At 45.8% G+C, this 22,662-nt stretch overlaps 1 protein-coding gene across 3 annotated transcripts in view; it reads left to right on the forward strand.

The window, feature by feature from the left end:
• The window catches only part of MED14 (mediator complex subunit 14), a 106,397-nt gene that overhangs the window by 56,618 nt on the left and 27,117 nt on the right, over positions 1-22,662 (forward strand). For 2 of the 3 annotated variants that reach the window (XM_081951692.1, XM_081951694.1), the window contains exons 19-24: positions 1,322-1,413; positions 11,675-11,827; positions 15,387-15,656; positions 17,526-17,660; positions 20,678-20,789; positions 21,117-21,248. In XM_081951692.1, the coding sequence (XP_081807818.1) occupies positions 1,322-1,413; positions 11,675-11,827; positions 15,387-15,656; positions 17,526-17,660; positions 20,678-20,789; positions 21,117-21,248 (894 nt within the window). The remainder of the gene's footprint in view (positions 1-1,321; positions 1,414-11,674; positions 11,828-15,386; positions 15,657-17,525; positions 17,661-20,677; positions 20,790-21,116; positions 21,249-22,662) is intronic. The other variant, XM_081951693.1, reaches the window with a different exon arrangement.

Raw genomic sequence — 22,662 nt, forward strand, 5'->3', positions numbered from 1 at the left:
AAATGTTATTTGGTTATGTTTTTTCCATTCGTGGAGCTGGGATGGGTGTGGCCTGCGCATGACATATCCGCCAGTTTGACACCCCTAGGCTAGACTAAGAAAGTGAAAAGCTAAACAACTACTGTCCTGCCAAGAAAACTAAATTAATGTGCCTTTGAGTAATTGGGAATCTTACTGACCAGGTTGGGAATTATAACTTCTAGGAACTACTGCTTTGTTTTAAATTAAAAGAAACTAAATATCATTTAAAGGGCATCTACATTTTATTATTTTTCAGGAGTCATTCCATTCAGGCTTTCAGATAGGATGTTAACTGTTTTGATCACTACTGTTGATAACCTGGTTCATTGTTTTATATGCTTAAAGTTTGAGATGGGATTATGCATTTCAGAAGCCAGATATACAGCCTGGAAGTACATTTGACCTTCAGGTCTCAGTGAAATTACATTTGGCAGTTCTGGTAAAGAGCACTTTTGCATAATTATCCCAGCTGCAGTACATTCTGACTTGATCAAATCAGATCAGATCAAGATTTAGTAATGGTTGCCCACAGATTTGGGTACTGATTACCTACACTGTGGTCACTGTAGTGCACTCCACAAGAGAAGTGCCTGGAGTTGTAATTGATGCAAAATGCAGCAGCCAAAACAGCTGAAAGATCATCTCAAATTTTAAAATTGCTTACCAAGCACAATTTAATAAGTTGGTATTGACCTAAAGCCATAAATGGCATAGAACCTAACTATTTAGGAGCCCTCTTCTTCCTTTATGAAACTATTCAATTCTTAATACAAAGATGTTCCTGCTGTCAGAAGCCCTTCTTCTGGCATGTTCAAGAAGATTGTTTTCTCCTTTGCTACCAATCTATGGCACACTTAGGGCATGCATTCAGCTCTCACTCTTTCACTGTTTAGAAAATTTGTATACATGTATCTTTTTCACCAGGATTTTAATTACTGTTAAATAGTTTAGGAGCCTAATTAATTATTACTTTTAACCTGTATTTTTATTCTATTTTATTTTATTTGGTTTTTTAAAAAAGTTAAGTGATTATCAGATTAGAAAGGCAGGATATGTCAACTAAAGTCAAGTGAGGAAAAAAGTTGCTGGATGCCAAAGAAAGTGTTCTTAGAAACATTACTTTCCAGGAGTGATAGAAACTCTGCTAAGTTTAATACTTTTTCTCTTTTTAAAATATATATATATATATATATATATATATATATATATATATATATATATATATATATATATATATATATATATATATATATATATATATATATATATATTGTCTCCCTTCCCCCTTTATATTGTTCAGAAATACCAAGCCATCTAAATGTTTTCTCAGAAGTTCGGATCTATAATTATAGGAAACTAATTCTTTGTTACGGGACTACCAAGGGAAGTTCTGTAAGTATCTTTGATCTTTCTCTTAAAGCTATGTTAATACTGTATAGTTACTGTCTTTAAATATAGTGTCTTATTTTAAACACAGTTATTAAGCTGCTACCATCCTTGCTAATGTGTTCAGTATTACGGGCTTGTCTGTACTGTAGTGGTAATTGTCTTTCCCCCGCTCCCCCTTTAGCTTATCATTAGATATTTTCCCAAATTAACATTTGATGATAGCTAGCTATGTATGTTTGATTAGAATCTCGATTTTTCTTTACTGTATTTCCCTTAATAATAGTCTTAAGGTCAGGGGATTGTAAAGAAAAGGTGTGAGTTATGAACACGAATAGTCAGAAAAGAAAGGACAGAAGTGGATAATAGTTTGTGTGTTTATGAATTATGAATTCAGTCTCTTCTCTCATTTTACATATTCTTCTCTATTAAGTTTATGCCACAGGCTATATTTTAATCAAATCAGAAATGCTGTGCAACAGACCAGATATAGCTTACCATGCAAAGCATGGGAGGAAAGGAGTTTAGAGTTCATTCCTATAGTTCCATAATGACACTCCATAACTTCTATACTACCTAAGAGCCTCTGATGCATTAGGGATTGTATTGAATTCATATTTTACTGACAAAGAAATAAAGGTTGTCTTTGTCGGTAAAATATAAATTCAACAAAAAATAGTTTGTCACAAAAGTGACTGCCCGGGAAGGCTCCTGGATTGGGACTGAAAGGCGAAAGCAGAAGCAGTATTCTCCGTCCCATAGTTGGGTAGACCAAATTGGCCTGACAGACTAGTCTCACCGGAAAAAATACATCAGTAGTTGTATTTTTCTGGCGTTTTACAAAAATCTGAATTGTTTAAAACCTTTTTTGTGTTATAATAGTTAAATTTTCACTGAAGCATAGGAACTAGGCATTGACACATTTTGGGTACCCAGTGAATTCTTAGTAATCAGGCAGCAAATATTATAACAAATTAGAGGTAAGCTTACAAAAAAATAGAAATACTGATATTTTCTTGGCTTGGTTATATTCAGCTTTAAATAAACATAGAAATATTCATTTATTCTCAAACTTAAGCTAGAGAAGGGCATGGTGTCTATAAGATACTCTTTATCTCCTATGTCTATGATGGTGAACCTATGGCACATGTGCCAGACATGGCACGCAAAACCCCCTCTGTGAGGCCAGCTCCCATCATGTTTCACTCAATCAATTCCAACTTCTTGCAAAAGAAAAAAAATCTCACAAAGTTGAAATTGATTGAGTGAACTTTTTCACTTGCATGCTTCACAGTGGAGGAGATTGGATCCCGTCTTACTGCTGAAGCCTATTACAATGCAGAGCCACAATGCAACCCTGCGTCGATTCAGCTCAGCAGAAAAAAACTGTTTCTTTTCCTGCAGAGCTGCCGGTGTTGGGATACCCCTCCTTCCCCACCGGCTGTTGTGGTCCTCTGGCAGCCTATGGAGCTGGCAGCAGAGTTGTACAGAGAAGCTGGGTGAGCCGGACCCAGAGGCTTCCCGGGTCCCCTCATCCCAGAAGCAGCAATCTCGCACTCTCCCCTCTCTGCTAGCCCCCTTCTTCACATGGGATTGCCCAGCAGTAGGAACGGAGAGGGAGAAGGGGGCAGCATTCCTGTGTGCTGCTGTTTCTGTGTGCTAATGCTGGTGTTCCCTTCTTTTCACAGGATCACCCAGCAGCGGGAATGGAGAGGGAGAAGGAGCAGTGGTGGCCACTATCATTGAGGGGAGAATGCCATACAGAAATGCATCATTCAGGAACGCCTCCTCCTTCTCCCTCTCTGTTCCCACTGCTGGGTGATGCCGTGTGAAGAAGGGGGACAGCTGAGAGGGGAAAATGCAAGGTTGCTACTTCTGGGATGAGGGGATCCGGGAAGCGTCTGGGTCCAGCTCACCTGGCTTCTCTTCCTCTCACAGGCAGCTTTCCCTGTCTAGCTTGACACAGGCTTCCTCCTCAGGCCCCAGTCCATTTCCCACCCAATAGCCAGACAAAGCAAGGCAAAAAGCCAGCCCTAGCGGCCGCTAGCATTGAGGGGGAAATGCCACTTTTCCTGTGCACCGCTTGGAGAGTCCAAGCAACGGGTTAAATCAGTCTGGTTGCCCTGGGACTGAGGAATCTTTCCTTGGCCACGCCTCCTGGTGTTGCTTGGCGCCAGAATTTTTCCTCAGTCTGCCCATTCAGGACTAGTTTTTGAGCTCCAGCTTGATTTATCCTAGGCTTAGACTTTCCATTTAGTTATTCCCTATTTTTTTTCATTTTTTATGTGTTTTGACATTTGCTTCCCTACCAGTGTAGTCCCTTTTTCTTTAAAAACAGTTTCTTCACGTCGTTGTTCTCCTGAGACTTGGAGGTTGGCGTGGTGGTGGTGGGTGCTCCGCTTGCCGCGCCGCGTTTAGGATGGCAGCGGAGAGCTGCCTGTATAATTTGAGTGCGGCAGCAGCGGCAAGGCTTCTGGCGGCTGCCAGCGACCTTAAAAGCACTCAGCTCTTTCCCGTTCAGCGTTTCTCGACCTCCGAAGGGCGAAGCTTGCCACGAAGAGGTGCGCGGCCGTTTTAAACAGCACGGCCGCCATCTTTCTTTCTCCCTCTCCCCCATACCGGAGTGGTGACCATTTTGGAGAGGTTTTAAAAATCGTGCCTTTTCTCCAGCGGCCCAGCGCTCAGCCACGCTTCAGCAGATAGCCGCAGGGTGGTCAGCTGACCTTGTTCGGGCCTCCGGCTGGGTCACTACCACCCACAACATTCCCTAAGCGGCGCTGGTGTCTTGGCCACCTGGTGGTCATACACCAGCACAGGGCGAGCCTCAAATAAATTTACCATCTGCTTCTCCCTGCACTATCTACCTGGTCTTGCTTTTCCATTCTCTCACCTCCTGTTTGAGCGGCTGGCTTCATTGGACTCATAGTAGAGCTCCAGCTTATTCATCTGGACTTTTTTCTGCGATCTGCTCCGGCTTGTCATCTGTTCCAGCAGCCACCAGAGTCTCCAACATCTCCTGCTCTCCACCTGTTTGGCCTTCTCATCTGAAGCTTGAGCCACCAGGCCATGGACCACCCTCGCCCATCTGATCCTTCTGATGGTAGACCAGGCCCCTCTCAGGCCCCCAGCAAGGGATCTTCTGCAGGCAGGGCCAAAGGGGCAAAGAAGGGCAGGGTGGCCAGTCAGGACAGTCATCCCTATAAGGCGCCCTCTGTGGCAGTGACCAGGGATGCAGAGAGGCGGCAGTGGGCCCTCGACAAACAATTCGAGAAGGCCCAGCGCCAGGCAGCAAAGGAGTCTCCTCAGCCTATTCCCCTGGTTGAGCCAGTCATCCTACCGCTCCCTAGGGGGGATCGCCTGTCAGTCATTGATGAGAAGGTAGAATCCCAGGACCTCTCCCCTGATAGGTCACTGGCAGAACCTGTTTCTCCTGCCCCCTTGTGGGCCTTTGAGCCAGGACCTGCCCCCGTGGGTCCAAACCTTACTGGGTTCACTGATTATAACCTCACCCAACAGGATCCCCCTCCTACTAGGGACCCTATTGGTTAGGAACCCGGGTCAGCTCAGGAACCCGGGTTGTCCGCCCCTATGCAGGCTGTAGTCGCCCGTGCCATTGCTCAGGGCATAGCAGAGGGTATGCAGAAACGTGGCCAGGTGCCCACTGCCCCCACTACCTCCCAACCCAGGCAGGAGGCACCTCCCCCTGCCAGGCGGGTACGTCATCCCTCCCTGGAATCCTTGGCGCTCAGCGAAGCTTTCGCCTTGGAGGACCTGGATTAGGAGGAGCAGGAGCTCTCAGAGGATGAGGACCTTCTTCCGGATGCCCCTGCCTTCTCGGAACTTTTTAAGCCTAGCCTATTCAAATCCATTTTGCACAAGGCTAAGAATACCACCCAAGTGGGCACTAAACCTAAAACCAGGCAGGGTTCCTCAGATTCTGCTCCGGCCAAACCTAATGCTAGCATGTTTAATGTTCGGGCTCCGCAAAAAGAGCTGGTCCCGGTTCCCGACCTTTTTATGGACGTTATTCAGCGGCAATGGATCCAACCTGGTTCCCTGGCCATGTCCAGTGGCTGGGACAAGAAACTGTATTCAGTTGATCCCGCACTGGAGAACATCCTGGTCCTGCCCTCCGTAGACCCTCCTATAGCAGCCCTCATGTTTAACTCGGTCCTCCCTGCTGACCTGTTAGAAGGCCTTAAGGCGGAGGACAAAAAAGCTGAGAAGGCCTGCCATAAGACCCATCAGGCAGTGGCTTGGGCCATGAAGGCGTCTTCCTCCACGTCCTTCTTTAATAGAGCCTCTGCCATTTAGCTGCGTGAGCTTCAGGCTAAACTGTCGGCAGGAAACACTCGTCTTCGCCAGGATATAACTAAGATCATTCCAGTATCCCAGTACGCAGCGGATGCTTCCCTTAATGCGGTAAAATTCGCTTCCAGGGCTCTGGCTTCCAACGTGACCTCCCGCCGCCTGGTCTGGCTCTGCCATTGGCAGGCGGACCAGAAGAACAAGTGGAAATTGGCTTCTGCCCCATTTAAGGGGACCAAATTATTTGGGGAGGTCCTAGACCCCTTCTTGATTGAGTCTAAGGATAAACGGAAGGTGTTGCCCACCTTGAATAAAAAACAGGATCGTAAATCCGCTCCCTATTTCAGGAGGCAGCCCTTTTGTTCCACAGACTCTGCAGGATCCTCCTTCACTCCCTCAAACAGACCAACTGGCCAGTCGGGAGATAGGTCCCAGGACAGGCAGTCCTTTCGGGACAGGGGTAGGCAGCAGTTCAACTACCACAGGTCAAACTGCGGCGGAGCTTCTAACAGGCCCTTCCACAAGTCCAAGTGATCATCAGCACTCCCCTCCCATCGGGGGTCGGCTCCAGCTGTTTGCCCCCAATGGGCACTGACCATGGAGGACACTTGGGTCCTCCAGACAGTCAGGGAGGGACTCTCATTGGAGTTCATCTCCCAACCCCCTCAGAACTTCATCTGTTGTCCGACTCCCTCCCGCCCCCTCAAGAGGGAGCTCATGACCCAGGAAATCCACCATCTCCTGGAGATCAATGCTGTGGAGCAGGTTCCACCCAACCAGGAAGGGAGTGGGTTTTATTCCATTTTCTTCCTGGTACCCAAGAATTCAGGGGGGTGGAGAGCCATCTTGGACCTCAAAAACCTCAACCATCACATCGCATACAGGAGGTTCAATAATAATAATAATAATATTTAATGCTTCTAGACCGCCCCCTCTCCCGCAAGGGACTCGGGGCGGTGTACAGTTCATACAAAATATAACAGATACAATAAAATTAAATTAAATATGTACAGTTGACAATTGACATGGAGGAGGTTAAAATGTAGTTAAAAGAACTGTACAAAGCAGATATAAAATAAATTCAAACCCCTAAAAACAAATACAGTAAATTAAAAAACCCCTAAAATAACCAGATATAATACATTTGCCAGGAGGGACAGTTGAATTATGCCAGGCCTGCTAGTCGGAACAGGTGGGTCTTCAGTTTTTGCCGGAAGGAGCGGAGGTCAGAAGTGGTTCTAATGTCGGGGGGGAGGTCATTCCAGAGGGTTGGGCCCATCACAGAGAAGGCCCTACTCCTCGGTGTCGCCCGCTGGCATTGCCTAGTGGACGGCACCAGGAGAAGTCCCTCCCTGTGTGAGCGTATTGGCCGCAGGGATGTATGTGGGAGGATGCGATCCCGCAAGTAACTAGGTCCCGTGCCATGGAGCGCTTTAAAGATGGTAATCAGCACCTTGAAACGCACCCGGAAAACCACAGGCAGCCAGTGCAGCTCGCGCAGGAGAGGTGTTACGTGGGAGTACCTCGTACTCCCCATCACAGCCCACGCGGCTGCGTTCTGAACTAACTGCAGTCTCCGGGCGCGTCCCAAGGGCAGCCCCATGTAGAGAGCATTGCAGTAATCCAGGCGGGACGTCACCAGCGCATGAGTGACCGTGCGTAGGGCATCCCGGTCCAGTAGGGGGCGCAATTGGCGCACCAGGCGAACCTGGTGGAACGCCCCCCTTGCCACGGCTGCCACATGGCCCTCCATTGACAGCCGGGCATCAAGGAGGACGCCCAAATTGCGCGCCCGTTCCACAGGGGGCAATTGTTCGCCCCCTATGGCCAGCGATGGGATCACCTGGCTGAACCGAGGTGCCGGTAGCCACAGCCACTCAGTCTTGGAGGGGTTGAGTTTAAGTCTGTTGTCCCCCATCCAGACCCCGACGGCCTCCAAACACCGGGACATCACTTCGACAGCCTCGTTGGGGTGGTTTGGAGTTGAAATATACAGCTGAGTATCATCAGCGTAGAGGTGATACTCAACCCCAAAACCACGGATGATCTCACCCAGCGGCTTCACATATGTGTTGAACAGGAGAGGCGAGAGGACCGACCCCTGTGGCACCCCACAAGTGAGTGGCCTCGGGGTCGACCTCTGTCCCCCTGTCAACACACATTGCCTCCGGTCGGAGAGGTAGGAGCCAAACCACCGCAAAACGGTACCTCCGACTCCTATCCCCTCCAACCGGCGCAATAGGATACCATGGTCGATGGTATCAAAAGCCGCCGAGAGGTCTAATAGGACCAGGATAGAGGAACAACCTCTATCTCTGGCCCTCCAGAGATCATCAACCAACGCGACCAAGGCTGTCTCTGTGCTGTGCCCGGGTCGGAAGCCGGACTGGCGTGAGTCTAGATACTCGGATTCGTCAAGGTGTCGTGGAAACTGCTGCGCCACCACATTCTCTACAACCTTCGCTAGAAACGGAAGGTTGGAGACTGGACGATAATTAGCTAGCTCCATTGGGTCGAGTGAAGGCCTCTTAAGCAAGGGCCTCACCACCGCCTCTTTCAAGGCGGTTGGTAAGGATCCCTCACCCAATGAGGCATTCACCAGGCCCAGAAGCCAGCCTCGGGTCACCTCCCAAGATGCCAGTACCAACCAGGAGGGACACGGGTCCATTAAACATGTGGTGGGTCGCAGCCGTCCACGCAACCTATCTAAATCCTCGGGGGCAACAGAATCAAACTCCTCCCAGGATGGTCTCACAAGACTCGCTGTTGGCGGCCCGTCTGGTCCACTGAGTGGGGCCCATCCGCTCCGGATCTGAGCGACTTTGTCCTGCAGATATTCCCCAAATTCCTCTGCTCTGCCATGTAAGGGTGCCCCCTGTGTCCTCTGTGACAAGAGGGAGCGGGTCACCCTAAACAGGGCGGCAGGGCGGTTATCCGCGGACGCAATAAGGGTGGCGCAATATCTACGTTTGGCCACCCTTAATGCCACAAGGTAGGTCCGCAAGTAGGATCTTACCTGTGTTCGATCAGATTCGGAGCGTGAGGACCTCCACCTGCTCTCTAGACGTCTCCTGTGGCGCTTCATCACCCTCAGCTCCTCGGTATACCAAGGAGCCCGGGTGGGTCGCTGCCGCAGGAGAGGTCGCAAAGGCACAACCCGATCCAAGGCCCCAGCCGCCGCCCTATTCCAGGCGGCCGCTAGGTCCTCCGACCGAGCGCGGGTCAGGGCTACAGGTAATGGCCCAAGCTCCGTCTGGAACCTATCCGGCTCCATCAGGTGCTTGGGGCGGTACCAGCGTGGACCGTCTGGTCCCGCCTCCTCGCGGTGGGGGGTAGCGCCAGGGAAGTCAAGCCGGAGACATGAGTGATCTGACCATGACAGGGGTGTAACAGTAAAATCCCCTCTACCCAGATCACTCGTCCACTGCTCAGATACAAAAACAAGGTCCAATGTGTGGCCTCCTTTGTGTGTGGGGCCCTGAATTAACTGGGTCAGGCCCATGGCTGTCATGGAAGCCATGAACTCCCGAGCTACCTCAGACGCTGCTCCCGTCGACGGCAGGTTGAAATCCCCCATAACCACAAGCCTGGGGATCTCAACCGCCGTCTCCGAGATCAGCTCGAGGAGCTCGGGCAGGGCTGCTGATGTATAGCGAGGAGCCAAGTATACAATCAGCAAACCCAACTGCCTCCCTGGGCCCCATTTCACACCAAGGGACTCACACCCGGATATCTGAGGAACAGTGAACTCCCTCGGCTCTAGACCTTCCCGTATAACTACCGCCACCCCACCACCCTTACCCAGGGCCCGAGGCTGATGGAATGCACGGAAACCTGGTGGGCACATTTCCACGAGGGGTAAACCACCCTCGTGGCCCAATCAGGTCTCCGTTATCCCTGCAAGGTCTAGCTCCCCCTCAGAGATCAACTCATTAATGAGGGCGGCCTTGTTGGTTATGGACCTTGCATTGCAAAGCATCAGCCGTAGGCCCGACTGAAAAGATGCAGTCTTTTCAGTCTATCCTAGCAGGGATTCGCCAGGGGGACCTCCTCACGTCCATTGACTTGAAGGAGGCCTACCTCCACATTCCCATTCGCCCACAACACTGAAGTTTCCTGCGCTTCTTTTATGCCGGCCGACACTTTCAGTACAGGGCCCTTCCATTCGGCCTGTCGTCGGCACCCCGGACCTTCATAAAGGTCCTGTCAGTGGTCGCAGCACAACTCAGATGGAGGCCCGTAAGGCTTCAATGTTACCTGGATGACATTCTCATCCAATCGTCGTCCAGGAAACAGGCCTTACGGGACCTCCACATCACCATGAAGTCCCTCAGGAACCACGGGTTTTCCTTGAACCTGGAAAAAAGTCATCTCACCCCAACTACCAAGCTTATCCATCTGGGGGCGGTGATAGACACCTCAGCTTGCAGGATGTTCCTCCCCCAGGACAGGATAGACAGCCTAGTGTCCCTGACCCACAAGGTACTAAGAGCAAGGCAGATCCCCGTACTACTCCTGTTGCAACTGTTGGGGAAGATGATCTCCTGCATCTCGGTCGTTCCTTGGGCACACCTTCATTCCAGAGAGTTACAGTGGCTTCTCCTGCCCCATCAGAGAGCCAACAGGAGCAACTCATCCATGAAGGTGTGGATTCCCCCGACCGTGAAGAGGTCCCTCAGGTGGTGGAAATCGACAGCTCTATTGAAACGTCACCTCTTCAAGGAACCCACGAGAGTGGTCATCACGACAGATGCCAGCCTCGCCGGTTGGGGGGTGCACATGGGACACCGAGTAACTCAGGGCAAGTGGTCTCCAGCCGAAGCAGCTTGCAAAATCAACTTCTTGGAGCTGCAGGCAGCGAGACTTGCCCTACGACATTTTCACCGGGACATTCTGCATCAGCACATTCTCCTGATGACAGACAATGTGGCCACCAAGGCACCTATAAATCGCCAGAGCGGCACCAACTTTTGCATCTCATTTGGAAAACAAGGATCCAGAGTATGGAGAAAGAATGGAGAGGCCAATCAAGCACAGTAATCCCATGGTCATTGAACCAGGTTTTAGTGCTTTTGGCAAAAGTTGCTCTCATCAGAAAAGAGGACTTTGGACCATTGAGCAAAAGGAGTTTGGACCACTGTGCTTCATTAAGACCAGGGTCAACGCAGCTGTCTACCAGAAGATTTTGGAGCACTTCATGCTTCCCTCTGCAGATGAGCTTTATGGGGATGCTCACTTCATTTTCCAGCTGCCCACACTGCCAAAAGCACCAAAGCCTGGTTCAATGACTGTGGGATTACTGTGCTTGATTGGTCAGCAAACTCACCTGACCTGAACCCCATAGAGAATCTATGGGGCATTGCCAAGAGAACGATGAGAGAATTGAGACCGAACAATGCAGAAGAGCTGAAGGCCGCTATTGAAGCATCCTGGTCTTCCATAACACCTCAGCAGTGCCTCAGGCTGATAGCTTCCATGCCACGCCGCATTGAGGCAGTAATTGCTGCAAAAGGGGCCCAAACCAAGTACTGAGTACATATGCATGCTTATACTTTTCAGAGGTCCGATATTGTTCTATGTACAATCCTTGTTTTATTGATTGCATGTAATATTCTACTTTTCTGAGATAGTGGATTTGGGGTTTTCATGAGCTGTACGCCATAATCACAATTATGACAAATCACTGCTTGAACTATCTTGCTTTGCTTGTAATGAGTCTTATCTCATATATTAGTTTCACCTTTTAAGTTGCATTACTGAAATAAATGAACTTTTGCACGATATTCTAATTTTTCGAGTTTCACCTGTATTTACTAGATAGAAAATAATTTGCTTGGAATATAAAAAATAGACATGTTTCTGTAACTTCTGTCTCTACACACACATACACACACACACACATCACAAAAACAATGTTTCTTGCTATCGTATAATTTTTTGAAACTTTTTGTATTTATAGATCAGCATTCAATGGAACTCTGTTCACCAAAAATTCCACATATCTCTTGGAACCGTTGGACCAAACTCAGGTTGCAGTAATTGTCATAATACTATTCTGCATCAGCTCCAAGAGATGTTTAATAAATCACCAAATGTTGTCCAACTATTACAGGTAACTTCTTTTGTCAAAAGAGAGTTTTTCATTTGAAATAGGGAAAGTGTTGAAAGGACGGAATGGGACTGTTTGTCTCGTACCCTTCGCAGCCCCTTGTTTGCCCCCAAGTTCTGCCATCAGACATTAACCCCTACCATTTCTCTTCCGCTGAAACAACCCTAGCTGTTCGCCCTGGCCAATGGGCCCCAGCCTCTTCACTTCCAGACCCTTCGTCACGGCCCATTAGGCAAAATACTGCTCACCCCAGGCTTTTGGGATCAGGAGACAGTTCGCCGCCAGCCAATCGGAGAAAGGGAAGGGAGAAATAGAGAGAGAGGGAGGGATAATGTGTTCTGTGTTGAGTTTCCTCTCTGAGGTTTGTTTCCCCCCCCCCCCCTTTGCTGGAAAACCCTTCCCCCCCCCCCCCCCCGCCCCTTGCTGGAAAACCCTGAAAACCCTTGCTGGAAGTAGGAATCTAATCTACTGTTGCAAATTAACTACTTAGAAGAACTCTCTTCCAACCACAATACCAGCTACACATGTTATGTAGATGATAACATATTCCCAAAGATTTGAGGAATAATTACTGTAGCACTAGGGTTTCTTTCCACAGAAGTGAAAGGGAAAGGGAGGGAAGGGGAAAGAGCAGCTCAGAGAAAAGACAGAAGGCTTGTTGGCTCAACTTTGATTCAATCAATTATTATTATCTTCTGCCAAAGCTCTGCACCTCCACACCTGACCCAGTTGTGTTTAACTTTCCTATGGCCCTTGGGTTGTCCTGTCACATCTGGGGTGGGGGGGAGGAGATCCAAAGGGTTTTCCAGCAAAGGGGGGGGGAATCCAAAGGGCTTTTCAGTAGGGGTGGTGTTGGCAAATGCAACCTCCACACCCCAACCCGGTTGTGTTTAACTTTCCTGATGCTGTTGTGTCGTCCTGTCACATGGGGGGGGGGGGGGTGATGCAAAAGGTTTTCTAGCTCGGACCAAGGCGACTGGGCGAAGAAACAAACTCCAGAGAGGAAACTCAACATGGAACACTTTCTCTCTCTCTTTCTCCCTTCCCTTCCTCCGATTGGCTGGCGGCGAACTATCTCCTGAGCCCAAAAGCCCGGGGTGAGCAGTATTTTGCCTAATGGGACGTGATGAAGGATCTGGGACTGAAGAGGCTGGGGCCCATTGGCCAGGGCAAATAGCTAGGGGCATTTCAGCGGAGGAGAAATGGTAGGGGTTAATGTCTGGGGGAGGAACCATGGGGGTGAACAAGGGGCGGCGAAGGGTACGAGGCGAACAGTCCTAGAACCTTGAAAGGATGATGCTTTTGCACATGAGATCATAATACTTTATATGGAATACAGTAGGAAGACTTTTACCAGCAATTATACTTCTGTTTAGTTCTGCATTCTTACTACTATATAATATAGGTAGTCCTCGACTTGGGAGCACAGTTGAGCCCAAAATTTATGTTGCTAACTGAGAAATTTGTTAGGTGAGTTTTGCCTCATTTTACAACTTTTCTTGCCACATTTATTAAGTGAATCACTACAGTTCTTAAATTAGTAACACGGTTGTTAAGTGAATGTTGTATCCCCATTGACTTCACTCGTCAGAAGGTGAGTCAGTTGTCACTCATCCAAATGTCCATGTGATCATGAAGTTGCTACAACAATCATAAGATGGAACTTGCTCAGAGGCTGAAATACACCAAGTAAATGAGAGGAAGAGTGCAAAGTAGAGGAGAGAGGTAAGGGAAGAGGAGAGGGATAGGAGAGGGGGGAAGAGGAGGAGAGAAAGGAGTGGAAAAGGGAGAGAGGAAGGAGAAGTAGAGAAGAGAAGGACAACAGAGGGAAGAAAGGAGGTAGGGAGGAGGAGAGAGGGAGAAGAAAGTGATGGATAGGGTACAAATATGGTGCATGGAGAAAAGAAGAGCCAATAATTGTTTTTGGTAATTGATGGTAAGACAAATTGATGTAAACATTTAATAATATAATATGATGTTGGTTATGTAATAGTACCGTGTTTCCCCGAAAATACAACCTGTCCTGAAACTAAACCCTTGCGACATTTTTCGCGTGCGCAAAAATATAAGCCCACCCTCGAAAATAAACCCTCTGGACAATCCCCCCCACCCTCCGACCAGGCAGAGCACCGCTCGCCGACCTAGCGGTATCCCGAAGGCACCAAGCCACGGGAATGAGGTGGGGGCAAAGGCGCTTGCGTTGCTTGGTGCTTTCGCGGTACCGCTAGGTCAGTCAGCAGCGCTGTGCCCAGCTGAAGAGGGAGGGGGGGTTGCTGGGCAGCTGCTCCCTTGTGCCTGATTTCCCGAAGAGCCGGGCACAGCCTCAGGGTCGAATGGCTGTGTTGCGCTGTCGCAGCAGCAACGCAGCAGCCATGAAGTGACGAAGCTTATGAGCAGCCGCCCGGCAACCCCCCTTTCCAGCCGTGTATAGTGCCGCTCACCGACCTAGCAGTACCCGGAAGGCACCAAGCAACGCGAGCGCCTGTTCGCCGCCCTCCGCCTCCCGCGGCTCGGTGCCTTCGGAATGCCCCTAGGTGAGTGAATGGGGCTCTGCATGGCTGGAGGGGAGTTTTGCAGCGGCTTTTCCTCTCCCCGCTCGCGCGAAGGGCATCTGCGCTGCTGGCACCGTCCGCCGCTTGGTTTTTTTTTTCAAAGCACGGAGGATGGATGCCGCTCTGGAAGTACGCTCTATGGTTGTACAATCTGCAGCCCACAACCATAGAGCGTACTTCCAGAGCGGCATCCATCCTCCGTGCTTTGAAAAAAAAAACCAAGCGGCGGACGGCGCCAGCAGCGCAGATGCCCTTCGCGCGAGCGGGGAGAGGAAAAGCCGCTGCAAAACTCCCCTCCAGCCATGCAGAGCCCCATTCACTCACCTAGGGGCATTCCGAAGGCACCGAGCCGCGGGAGGCGGAGGGCAGCGAACAGGTGCTCGCGTTGCTTGGTGCCTTCCGGGTACTGCTAGGTCGGTGAGCGGCACTATACACGGCTGGAAAGGGGGGTTGCCGGGCGGCTGCTCATAAGCTTCGTCACCTCATGGCTGCTGCGTTGCTGCTGCAACAGCGCAACACAGCCATTCGACCCTGAGGCTGTGCCCGGCTCTTCGGGAAACCAGGCACAAGGGAGCAGCCGCCCGGCAACCCAAAAATAATAAGCCCTCCCCTTTAATAAGCCCAAGGCCATATTTCGTGGGTCAAAAAAATATAAGCCCCTGGCGTATTTTCGGGGAAACACGGTATACATGTGTTTATTTGTTATGAAAATGAAAAAATAAAAAAAACTTTGTAAATCTACAATCAAGAGTGAAAAATGGTCATGTCACTATTTACAGTGCCGTTGTAACTTCAAACGGTCACTAAATGAACAGTCCTTGACTTACAGCAGATCATTTAGTGACCATTACAATGGCATTAAAAATAGTGACTTCTGTAATGCCATTTCTTCATTTGGTTGTTACGAATAGAAGCATAAAAGCAACTGATCATATTTATTTCTGGAGAATCAATACATGTGCCTACCTATCATACAATTATAACTAAACAACTGTTGCTTTTATTTGCAGGTTTTATATGATACTCAGGCTCCATTAAATGCTATCAATAAGCTTCCCACTGTGCCAATGCTAGGATTGACACAGCGTACTAACACTGCTTACCAGTGCTTCTCAATTCTGCCTCAGTCGCCCACACACATCAGGCTGGCCTTTAGGAATATGTATTGCATAGATATTTATTGCCAGAGCCGTGGAGTGGTGGCAATTCGTGATGGAGCATATAGTCTTTTTGACAACAGTAAAATTGTGGAAGGCTTTTATCCTGCACCAGGATTGAAGGTGACTGTTCTTTAAGTATTTATTCTGTAGCAAAATTAGAATATTGACTGGGATCATTAATGTTTCAGATATCTTATGTAAGAGGTAAAATTATTTGGAAGGTGCTTTCAAATACATGTTTAATGTTGAAGCTTCTAACACGTTCAGTGGTAAGGAAATAAAGATAATATTCATTATCTTGTCTTTGGCGCTTCAGAATTGTATTCTGGCTTTCTAGAACATTTGCCTGAGTAGATTATAGTTCAGTTAGTTTCTGGCTTCACAATTTAAACATTCTGGTAACAGGATTAGACAATTTTGTCTAAATTTTGAAGAAATGTTTCCAGGAATAGCACAGGGTTGAATAAATGAGTCTGTGATTAGAACTTTTATTAATCACTTTATTAAAACTTTGTTTTTAAAAACTTTATAGTTTTTAGAGTTCTGATAATGCAGCTAATATCACAATATTTTCAGTAACCTGGGCCAAGTCATAGTTTTGAAATGGTAGAATGGTTTATTGCAATGGATCTTCATAAATGAAAAAGATAATTGATGCTCATGTGGTAAAAATAAACAATCACATTGATATGTCATTTCTGATAGTTTGTAACATATAATTCACACTATTACATATTAACCTTTGGAGATCTAGCAAGACACTGCTGTAAATATCTAAAATATTAATAATTTAAAACTATAGCATGTTGCTTTTGAGATTAGTGTATCTTGAAAGATGTAATGACAATATATATTGTTTTATTATGTTATTGTAAACCTCCCAGAGTCACTCATGAGATGGGCAGTGTAAACATTTAATAAATAATTAAATACATGTTGTCACAGGGTTCTTTTGTTTGTACCCCATTCAGTGGGCTCCAACATCCCAAAAAGCCCACTCCAGTCTCCCTGGCTTTTAGGCAACACCAGCAGATCCTTGGCTAGTAATCCCAATTTGTTTTCACACTCTTCTCAGGTCTACCACTGCTCTTTACTATCAGGAGTAAACTACAGTTCTCCTAATCTGAAATATATATTATCCTATATAGAAAAGTGAAACCCATAACCCTTCTCACTCCCAAAACTCTTCAACACCAACTGCTCCACCACAACAACTACAAACACCATCACACCACCATCACACCCAGCTGCTTTGCCTCTGGTCTTTTATAGCTGCTCTCTGATAAGTAGCTGGGCTGGCTGAAGAAAGGTCTTAAAGGGGCAGGCCCCATCAGCCCAGGGGCTAACTAATCTTAGGCAGCCTGTCCTCCCACATATGTCAAACCTTTTTATATATGCAAAAAAAAAAAATCAGGCATATGTTTGTGTCCCTCATCTTCTGTAAACATGTGAGGGGCTGATGGTTGGTAATCACTATGGATTCCCAAACCGAGACATACCCACACAGAGCATTGATCACCCATTTCAATTCATACACCTCTTTCTTTGTGGTACTTTAGTTCTGTTCTCATGGAATGAGTGTTTTCGATAAATAAATTACAGAGTGTCCATCCCTTCGTGATTTTGCATCAGTGCTGCACCTAAACCGACATTGTACGTGTCTAATTGTACAACAAGTGGTTGGGTAAAATCCAGCACCAGTTTTCCACACAGAGCATTCTTTATCCTTTCAAATGCCTCCTAGCATTCTTCTGTCCACCTTATCTTGGGGGGCTCTGTTTTCTGATTAGGTTCGTTAAGGGCTGGCAATTGTAGAGAGATGGGGGGATAAAGAGTTGATAATATCCTGCCAACCCCAGGAAAGAGTGTACTTCTTTCTTTGTTTTGGGGGATTCTACTTGTCTGAGAGTCTCCACCTTCCATGTTTGTAACTTCTACCTGCCTTCTTATGCATGTCTTGTCATAAATTTGAAAATGTTGAATTCACAGACCTTCCTGAACATGTTCGTTGACAGCAATCAAGATGCACGAAGACGATCAGTCAATGAAGATGATAATCCACCATCTCCTATTGGAGGGGACATGATGGATTCATTGATATCACAACTTCAGCCACAGCAGCAGGTAGCATATATGCATGCACAAATTTAGTATTTTAGACTAAATATTGTTAAATTGATCATTTGGGACAAATGCCTATTCTTACTCCAATCTGGTAAGATAATACAAATGGAGAAACAATAAGGTAAAAACCCTAGCTTGGTAACTGAAGATAATATTTTTCAAATAAAAAGGTCAGAAGTTCAATTCCATTCTCAAGAAGAGGATATATTAGATTTCGGGCTAAAATCCTGGAGGGATGACATTCAGTTTAGATAACAGAGTTGGTGATGGATCATTGCTGCAATGGTATGTGGAATGACCTTAGGAGACAGGAGGAAAAGCTACTTGTTATGCTGCTTAGGTTGATGCAAATTCTGTCTCAGCTGTTATGTTATTTGTATCATGGTATTCTGCAAATGGGTAACTTGTACAGCTACTTACTGCTAGTGTTGCAACATCACTGCTGCTGGCTGGTTGAGGAATTCCATGAGGATCACAAGCCATTTCCAAAACTCCAAGGGAGATTTTCTGCCAGTCTTAGATTTGCAAGATTAATGGCAGCCTTGTGAGGTAGTCCACACAAGAAGGACACCTAGAAGTACTAGCAAAACCTTTTTTTTGTAAAGTTACATTAACAGAATCTTTGCAATCTTGCTTATACAGTCCTAGGCAGGGTGTTTTCTGAGATGTTTACTATACCTCCATTCTTTTTGTAGATTCAGCTGCCACTTTTCTGACCATTGTCTAGCCTGGGCTCTTCCTCCTTTTTTTCAAGATCATTCCCACATACCATTACAGTTTGATCTGTTGGCTTGGTATAAGACAGTTGCCTTATTCCTTAGCTGGTATGGTGTATCCGAAAGGCGTTATTTTTAGAATAAATTTGAATGGATATTAATTTTCAATGTTAAAGTAGTATGTATATTACTGACTGAAATGGAAAAGACATGCCATATTAATTTGAAAATTAAAAGAAAAATGACTCCAAGAAGCAAAAGCAAGAAACAAAAGCTTCTTAAAAGCAAACGCTGATGGGATTTCAGGAATGGTAGATATGATAAAGTACAGGATGTGATAAAATCATCCTTGATATTACAATAAGGAGGAAAATATTATTCTATAGAAATAGACATGTAGATTTTATTTATTTAGCTGACTGTCAAAGTCTGTCAGTGGTTTATGTAAAAAAACATTTCATATCAAGCTATTATATGTGTGTAATAGTTTTGTCATTGGGTTCAAAAATGTTTGCCTATCAAACAAAACTGAAGAAAAACATTCTGTTTCTTTCCTCAACCAGAGTGAGGTTTATGTTCACAAATATCCCCAAACTCTTCTTTATAGAATGGTACAATTCCATTCAGATTAGGCAGATCTATCACCTTTCTAGGTTATGGTTCCTCATAATAAACACCATTATTTCATCTGAATTCAATTCCAAGTTTATTAGGGTGAAGATTAGCCAATTAATAACTGCAGAAAGGCATTCGGGGGAACTATTATTGTCAACATACTGGTAACACCCAGTTTCAAATCTCCTGTTCATTTCCTACATATAAAAAACACGAGACAGAATGAAATCTGAAAGACACTGTATAATAATTTCCATTTTGAGGGTACCTGTTCTGGAGGCCCTACTATCCAAGCAAGAAAAACAAGATTACAAAAGCATTTTTCTTTTTCCCAATCCAAAAAGATAGCATGGTTGATAGTATTGAAAGCTGCCAGGTGGTAAAAAATAACAGTGGCGTCACACTCTCTATCAATCACCAAATGTCATACCATGGTCCATCCTTAACCTACTTAGAAATAAATCAAGATAATCTGTTTCCTTGCAACTATCAGCAGTTGAAAAATTCCCATTCTCCTGTGCGCTGCTTGGAGAACCCAAGTATGGGTTAACTTTTGTCTGCTTGCCCAGAGACTGAGTTAGAAATTTCTTGACCACTCCTCCTCTACTCAACAGAGCTTAGTTTTTTCAACTCAGTCTGCCTAGAGAGACATAATCAATTTTTCTCCAGCTCAGTCTAAACAAAAGTTAAATTACCAGCTTGGATTCTCCTACATCGTGCAGATTTTTCCAGGCCAGTTCACCAGGAATTATTGGTTTGATTCCTTGATGTTGGCTGCAGGTGAATGTGCTGGTTTGCCCGGTCTGCAGCTAGAACCACTGCCACCACCATTTACTGATTTTCTTTCAACTTTAGAGTGGGATCTTTGCAGCCAGGTAATAGTGCCTGATCACTTGGGCTAGCCCTTTTTCAACCGCAGAATGTCCCTTTGGGCTCTGGGCGACTGGTGCACCAATCTCGGCGCCCTTTTTAATTGAAGGAGCCATGGTTTGTTTTCCAGCACTTGGAGAGCCGTTTCGTCACTCTTGTACCACTTTCAGTTTGTTGCAAACCTGTGTTGGTTTCCTTTGGCGCTGGAGAGCTGGTCCACCGCTCTCGTGCCATTTTCAAGATTTAAATTTTGTGGTCTTTTCTCTTGGCGCCAAAAGAGCTGGTACGCCACTCTTGTGGCATTTTGGCTGATAGTGTTGCAGTCGGGGATCAGCAGCGTCAGAGGAGGTAGCGTGGCTGAGTGCCGGTATCCTTTCCTGTCGGACTTTTGGACAATGATGGTTGTAGTTCACTACTAGTTGGAGCTTCGGGAAGCCACCTCATCCAAACATGTTAGTTAAAGACTGGCCTAAAATTGTAATAGAAAGTATGGATGACCATGGGGGACAAGGAAAAGAAATGTGATCTAGGGAACAATTAGATGGAACTTGCATTGCTTAATATTCAGAGAAAACAACCCACCTGAACTGATCAGATAGTTAACATTTTCAGTCAGAGGTTTGGAAGATTCTGTTAATGTTACAGTAAAGCAGATTTAGTTCATCTAATCATGTTTCCTTTCAGGATTACTGACAATAATTACCTATCCTTGAGAAAGAATCATCACTAGATATGAATTGTTTCAAATATTAGATGTTGATGAAATAAACATTAAATCTGTATTTTATTATATATCTAATAATATGTTTACATCAGCAGTCTTCAAAACAGACAGGAGCATCAGCAGCTTATCCTTTGACATCCCCTCCCACCTCCTATCACAACACTGTTACTCCTTCACCTTCAATGATGCTCACCCAGTCACCAGGTAAAATGGCTTTTTGGATTGGCTGGATTTGTGTAATCACAGCTTTGTTAATTAAGCTACAGGATCAATGAACAAAGACATTGTAGTTACTAAAAATGTTTTAGCTGTTTGTTCAACCCAATGTAGCTTATTAGACAGTTATGATCATCCTATCACAGCTTTTGGCAATAGTATTGAATGACTTTTCCCCTTCTTACAGTCAGTTAATGAAAAATTCCATATTCTCTGCTTATATAAAGTATTATCTCTTCACATATTTGTATCCTTAAAGTTTAAAAGAAGTATTTATAAAAAAAATAATTGCTTATTATTTTACATTATATTTAGGAACTTTGCATGCTGCAAATTCTCCGAGTGGAGCATTAAGAGCACCATCACCAGCATCATTTGGCCCAACTCCTTCTCCTTCATCACTTGGAATCACAATGGGACAAAATGCAAACTTTGCCAGCCCCCACGGTAAGCCCATTATCTCTTTGAATAGATATTGATCAAAAGTTGTTCACCAAATGAACTACATTATTCTTTGTTGTCTGGAATTCAGATCTTGAAAATACACCAATGTATTCTCCATCACACTTGTCCAGGTTGCCTTGAGTAAAAAAATGGTTTTACCCAACTGTAAACATAAGCAAGGTAGAAATTCTAGAAGTAAACTTTTCAAGGAGTTAGTTTCCAAATCTCTTGATTCAATATGAGTTCCCATTAAACTGTAGAACACTTATATAACTACTGTATTTTTCGGAATATAAGCCCCCCATCAAGTATAAGACACACCAAGATTTTGAAGAGGCAAATTAAAAAAAAAGTTTTTGCCCTCTGCAGACCTCTCAAAAAAAAGGACATGAATAGCCTTTAGGAGGCCCGTAGAGTGCTGGGGGGGGGGGGATGAGCAAAAATGGCCCGTTTTTCACAAAACAGGGCCATTTTTTGGTCACAAAAAGGGCATGCATAGCCTTTAGGAGGCTTATAGAGTGCTCCTGGAGGTTGGGGGAGGTGGGAAATTGAGCAAAGACCGGCCTGCTTTTCGCTCATTTCTGCCCTCCAGGAGCACTGTGGAAGCCTAAAGGCTATGCACGGCAATTTTGGTGAAGATGCAGGGTTCCGGGAGGCAAAAAATGCTATATTCAGTGTATAAGACGCACCCAGATTTTCAGCCTTCTTTTTGAGGGAAAAAGATGCATCTTATACTCCAAAAATACAATACTTGTATTACTCAAGATTATATTGCTTGGAACGTGTTGCATGTGAATACCTTTGAAAGGAGAACTATCCCTTCCTCAGAATTTAACAGCAATTTTCTGGAGTAGACAGGCTGTACCAGTAATGAAAGAACATCTATGGTTCTCACAGGAATAAAACTAAAGGTTTCCCCTGTCCAGTCATGTCATATTTTAGGGGGTGGTGTTTCTCCATTGTAGTGGGGATAGCATCAAGGAATGGGTTGACCTCATCTATTTAGCCTGTCTGTCAGATCTTTGATGACAGACCCCTGTTGCTAGGGCTTCCCAACTTTCGACTCAGTCCCTCAACTAGGACAGACATGGCGAAATCCCTCTGTTTTGGAATTCCTGGATCAACTTGAGGAAAGTTAAAAATAATTTTCAATATTATTCTGTGAGTTACCACCCAGCTGACTCCCGGCTGGTTTCCAAAAGATCTGACCTCATTTTAATTATGGCTGAACTTTGCCCCTGTTTCTTCCCTCCCCTCAGTGTGTCATAAATTACATTCTCCTCAGAAGCCTGCTTTAGTAATCTGAGATCCGATTCTAGCGGAAAGTATTTGTGGAATGCGCTTCCCCCATTTCCTCACCATGGCAACTTTATGAGTTAACATTTGGCTCTCCTCAGTTTCCAAAAGCGACCTGTGT

Source organism: Natrix helvetica (genome assembly GCF_964273705.1).
Source record: "Natrix helvetica genome assembly, chromosome: 4".
NCBI classification, from domain to species: Eukaryota; Metazoa; Chordata; class Lepidosauria; order Squamata; family Natricidae; genus Natrix; species Natrix helvetica.